This window comes from Atta cephalotes, assembly GCF_000143395.1.
Source record: "Atta cephalotes unplaced genomic scaffold scaffold00032, whole genome shotgun sequence".
NCBI classification, from domain to species: Eukaryota; Metazoa; Arthropoda; class Insecta; order Hymenoptera; family Formicidae; genus Atta; species Atta cephalotes.
Genome location: NW_012130096.1, coordinates 1,545,156 through 1,549,999, shown reverse-complemented (window position 1 = coordinate 1,549,999; position 4,844 = coordinate 1,545,156). Strand labels below are relative to the sequence as shown.

The following is a 4,844-nucleotide window of genomic DNA, read 5'->3' as shown; positions in this document are numbered from 1 at the left end:
TATATATATATATATATATATATATATATTTCATTTATAAAACTACAATTTTTGTTTTTTATAAAACAAAAATTAAAATAGAGAGAAATTAAAAGAAACAAATTTTTAATTGTCATTGCCAAGAGAGTTATCTGAGACGAATGTATAAACTTTTCATCCTTTTCTCTCCTTTTTTAATCAAATCTTTATAACTAAAGTTCTAAAAAAAAAAAAAGAAAGAAATATTTTAATTTTGAACGTGCAATAATTGTAGTGTAATTTCTATTTTTCTTCTTATTCTAAATCGTAGTAAATTTATCTCATTCATTACTGAGAAGAATAATTCAATATACCTTTAGGAGTAACGCTCAGATCGGAATCACTCGATCTCCGGTGAAGCGGCACGTTGGCGAGCGTTCTAGTCGCCGGTGACTGGGACATTTTCGGAGCCATCGTGGCAACAGCCGGAAGCGGACAGGATGGACTGACCGACGTCTCATCTTGTTGCCTAAGATCGGGAGAAGGATGGGACACACGCGAGTTGTAAGTTATATTAGCATTGTTAGTGGGCATAGCGCAATCAATATGACATGATGTTTTTCTAGATTACAGATGCAACTAACAGACACCGCGGATATCGCGTCGGATTTCCTGCGGCCATTCCTCAGCGATTTTCCCGAGGTTTCGGATGAACCGTCATGCGGACGGTGAAATATAGGAGATGGAGATGTGCGCGTGCGATCGGTTAAACTAACGAGAGAAGAGCCGCAGGAATGAGAGGTGACATAGGGAATCGGATGCTGACCTGAGGAAAGACGTTCAGGAATTGAGCGAACGCGAGGAACGTGAAGAACATTCTTCTTGTGACATCTATGTGACGAACGTCTCCTTGCAGATGCGCTATGGGAAGGAAACTTATCGAACGAATTCCTCGACTTTCTTGAGTCCTTGCGGAAAATCTTCTCGAGTTTTCTCTTCTTGCTCCTCAACGATACATTTCTTTTGCTGTGACACGTGGGTACCATCATCTTTGTATCAATCAGCTTGATCAAATCACGCATGCTTCTCCGTCTCTCGATCGCCATCGCGCAACCTTCTTTGTTCGATAAGCTAGTCCATGTTGTTACATATGGTAAATTGATCGCCAGATCATTCTTCTCCTTGTCTGCGTTTATATATTCTTCCGATTCTTCAGTGCAAGAAGGAGACTTAAATCGCGCCGATAAATCTTGTTCATGTTTCATCAAATAAACATGATGTGTCTCGGAAATTGATGATCTAGATATAACATTGCTATGCCTCTTATCATTCTCTATTTTTAAATTTTTTTATGCTCGTTTTCAGAAGTGTCGGATACTTGTCTTAAGTTATCGGTCTCTTGATTATCAGATGAATGAGATAATTCTGAAGTAAAGATATTGGCCTCGGTTAGAACATATGAATTTATAATATCAGACTGACTTTCGCTATTCGAGAACCCAGACGAATCCGAATCTATTCTGTCTTGAGTGTCCACGATGATTATGGGGATTGTATCATTTCGTATGTCTTCCGTGCTCGCTAAGTTTAGACTTGATAGTGAACGATTCATCGATTCCATCTGCAGAGTAGAATCCGTGCAGCTTTCCGCGCTGGAGTGCGTGATGGGAATTCTCTCCTGGAAGCTCGACGAGTCCTCCGCTTTGTCGGAGTCTCTGTCAATTGAGTATCTCGAATCCTCCAAGATATTGTAGCTCGTGGTGTCCTCCGATAATTCGTCATCTGTAGAATTACTGTCGTTGAAGGAGGACGTCTCCGTTTCATCGATTAAGGATGCGACATCTTGTTTCTGTTCTTCGCTCTGGATGTTACTATCCACATAAGAATTTTGTGTACAACATGTTTCTTTTTTTATCTCTTCGTTAAGTTGTTCTTCGCTGGGAAAAACTGAAATAGGATCAGTATTTTTTATATTTTCTAGAGGCATGTTATGTATAGATCCAATTAGTAACGCGGCCATTATCCCACCCGTCTTGGTATCTTTGAGGCTTCTATCCTTCTCATTCATGGCGAACGAGTTGATCGTATTGGTTTCAGAATCGGATTTCGCGGCAGAGTGATTCTCTTCGCCGACCGAGTCAAATTTACTACGCAGGTGTTTAATTTGCTTGGAGAGACGATCTTTTGGCGATTCTTTCTTCGTGTCCTCCGACATTAACATAGTACGTATAGATCTCATCGTTTCATCGATTAAACTCCGGCTAATTTCCGGAGATGGAGTAACATCTGAACTACTGGACGTGGTTATTCTTAAACTCACCATGCTCGACGTATTGGATCGTAAAAAGGGAATACGCTTGACATGTTTCCTTCGCGCTTCAGCAAAATATCCAGGAGCCTTTATAGCGCGTTCCAGGCGCGTTAGAGACGATGTGGACTGCATGTAAAACGGGAGATTCCTGTTTCTACGAATGGGATACGAAGCGGGAATTGAAAAGGGGATGAACGGCGCGCTGTTGTCAGAATAACGTTCCGTCCGCGCTATCGTGCGTGAAGAAAGCGCAAATGCGATCCTATGCAAACGCATGAGGGTAGGGAACAAGAAGAAAAGTATCAATTAATTCGTATACCTAAAAAAGTATCATATAATTAAAAACAATAAGATGGACGATTTAATTCAAGTGATCTGGAAACATTATAATTTAGACGCTATTTTATGAAGAATAAACAGTATAATAGGTTCTTCTTCAAAAATTGAACATAAAATCAAATGCTTTAAAGAAATTGTAAAACGTAAAGCTAATTCTATTACGTAAAAAAGATTAGATCAAATTAGTAGATATGGAATTAAGAAAATATTTCAGTGTCAATTGACTGCCAATTCAGATATCAACGTTTTATTAACGATGATAAGCAATTTGATTTGATCTATTCGTAATATCGAAGTAACGAGAACCTAAATGAAAGATAATCAACATTTAATTGCAGATAAAATTAATTCCAATAAATTCGGATCGTCCATATTTATTTGCCGCACATTATTTTCAACCACAGTAATAGAACGTTTCAGCCATAAAATAGCTATATTTTCTTGTACGAAATTCTCGAAATAGCTTGTTTGCGAGTGCCAACTTTAGCGTAGATTATGTGAGTTAGCGACACCTATTTAATTGGCTCGTACGATGCCAGACAGAATTGCGCGATAATTTATCATTTATCATTTATGATCGAATGCGCAATTATATTTGAACAAGGACTGCCCGACTAATTCATAACTGGATATGTAATAAAAGTACTTACTCCTCGATATTAATGCTATCACAAGGAAAACCGAGAACATCGTGCAGTTTTACAAGCGTTACTGCAGTGCCTATACCTCTGGCAACGATACCGGATTCGCCTTCCAAATCGAAGTTTTGCAGATATCTAATGCCAAATATCGAATTATAAAATAAAATGGTATATTTTTATAGATATTTTACAGATAAAATGTCTTAAACCAATTTAATTTTTAACGAATTTGAATGTTATGACGAAATAATAAAAATAATTGAAAGTTTTTCTAAAAAAATAAAATTTACCCAATCACAGCATTTCCACCAAGATCCAGTGCTTTTAATCCAATTTTTCTTTGGACCTCTCCGCTCAATTTAAAAAATAGAGTCTGCCGTGCCTCGTTTGATGCTCTAGGTGTTCTTATTTTATCAATCCATTTGTATTCCGGATCGTCACTAACTACAAGTTCTTCAACAAATCCATGTATCATTTGAGCATGATATCCATATGGTATATTAGGTGCTAAAATGTATTTAAAATATTTATTGCAGATTTCAAAACATTTCTTATAGTAAACTTATATACATAACATAAATATTAAATTTGGAAAGCTAACAATCAATAAAAAATGAATTATGAAATTAAGTATATTATATAAAATGAAGTACCCTACATAACATTTATTTTTCTCTTAAAATTATCACTGTCTGCAAAAATTAAATTATTTACAGTAAAAAAATTGTACTCCACAGGACGACTGTCTGAACTTATTGAAATCAGAGAACAGCTCTACTTTAATGATAATATTAACTTCACCACGTATGCCATGCATTGTATCATATACAGGTATCCATCCAGTCATAACTGATCCTATAAAAAATATACAAAGCAAAGAGAAAACATTTGAAAAATATACAAAATATATAAGTGTATTTCTTATAATTATACATATCACCTTGAGAACCAGCAGTGTTCATAGCTGCTTCCAGGGTCCAAATATTTTTTACAGAAGGCAGCACACCAGGTAACAACAATGGATTCAGATTTATGTAAACTTTGCCTATCGCATCGTTAGCAGAATATGTGTCATGGTCCATTAATCTGATTTGCAATGGTTCGTCTTGCAACTCTGCATCGTCAACTTCAAATCTATACCATTCCGAGTTCCATTGCGGATTCAGGGACTTTCGGCACACGTCTGTCTTGTAAGTTATATTGCCAAATTTCAATTCTACGTAAGCGTCTGTCGTGTCGCCGGAACGGTCCATCACTGGCAGATTGCGACCTGCCAGTATCTTTACCTTTATTTTTCCAGGCATCGTGTTACTTTGATTCTCAACAAGCAATCTATCCATGAAAATAGATTTCATACGTTTACTTATCTGTGCATCATGTTAAGGTAATGTAATTATAATTATTCAGTTTATATGAATCATTTATGATTGGGTCATCTAAATTGAATAATTATTTACATTAATATAAAAAGAATATATTTATAATATTCAAATAATATAGAAATTATAATTTACAGATAAAAAAATTTATAATCAAATTTTTATAAACATATTATATTAAATATATTAAATATATCTACAAATGTATATATTATA

General features: G+C 35.7%; 1 protein-coding gene across 1 annotated transcript in view; it reads right to left on the bottom strand.

The window, feature by feature from the left end:
- The window catches only part of LOC105621122 (C2 domain-containing protein 5), an 8,429-nt gene extending 3,876 nt beyond the window's left edge, over positions 1-4,553 (bottom strand). Inside the window, 7 exon segments of the mRNA XM_012202593.1 lie at positions 333-575; positions 578-1,278; positions 1,314-2,531; positions 3,259-3,384; positions 3,540-3,756; positions 3,964-4,104; positions 4,190-4,553. Coding sequence (XP_012057983.1) covers positions 333-575; positions 578-1,278; positions 1,314-2,531; positions 3,259-3,384; positions 3,540-3,756; positions 3,964-4,104; positions 4,190-4,553 — 3,010 coding nt within the window.
- Positions 4,554-4,844: the final 291 nt, after the last annotated feature.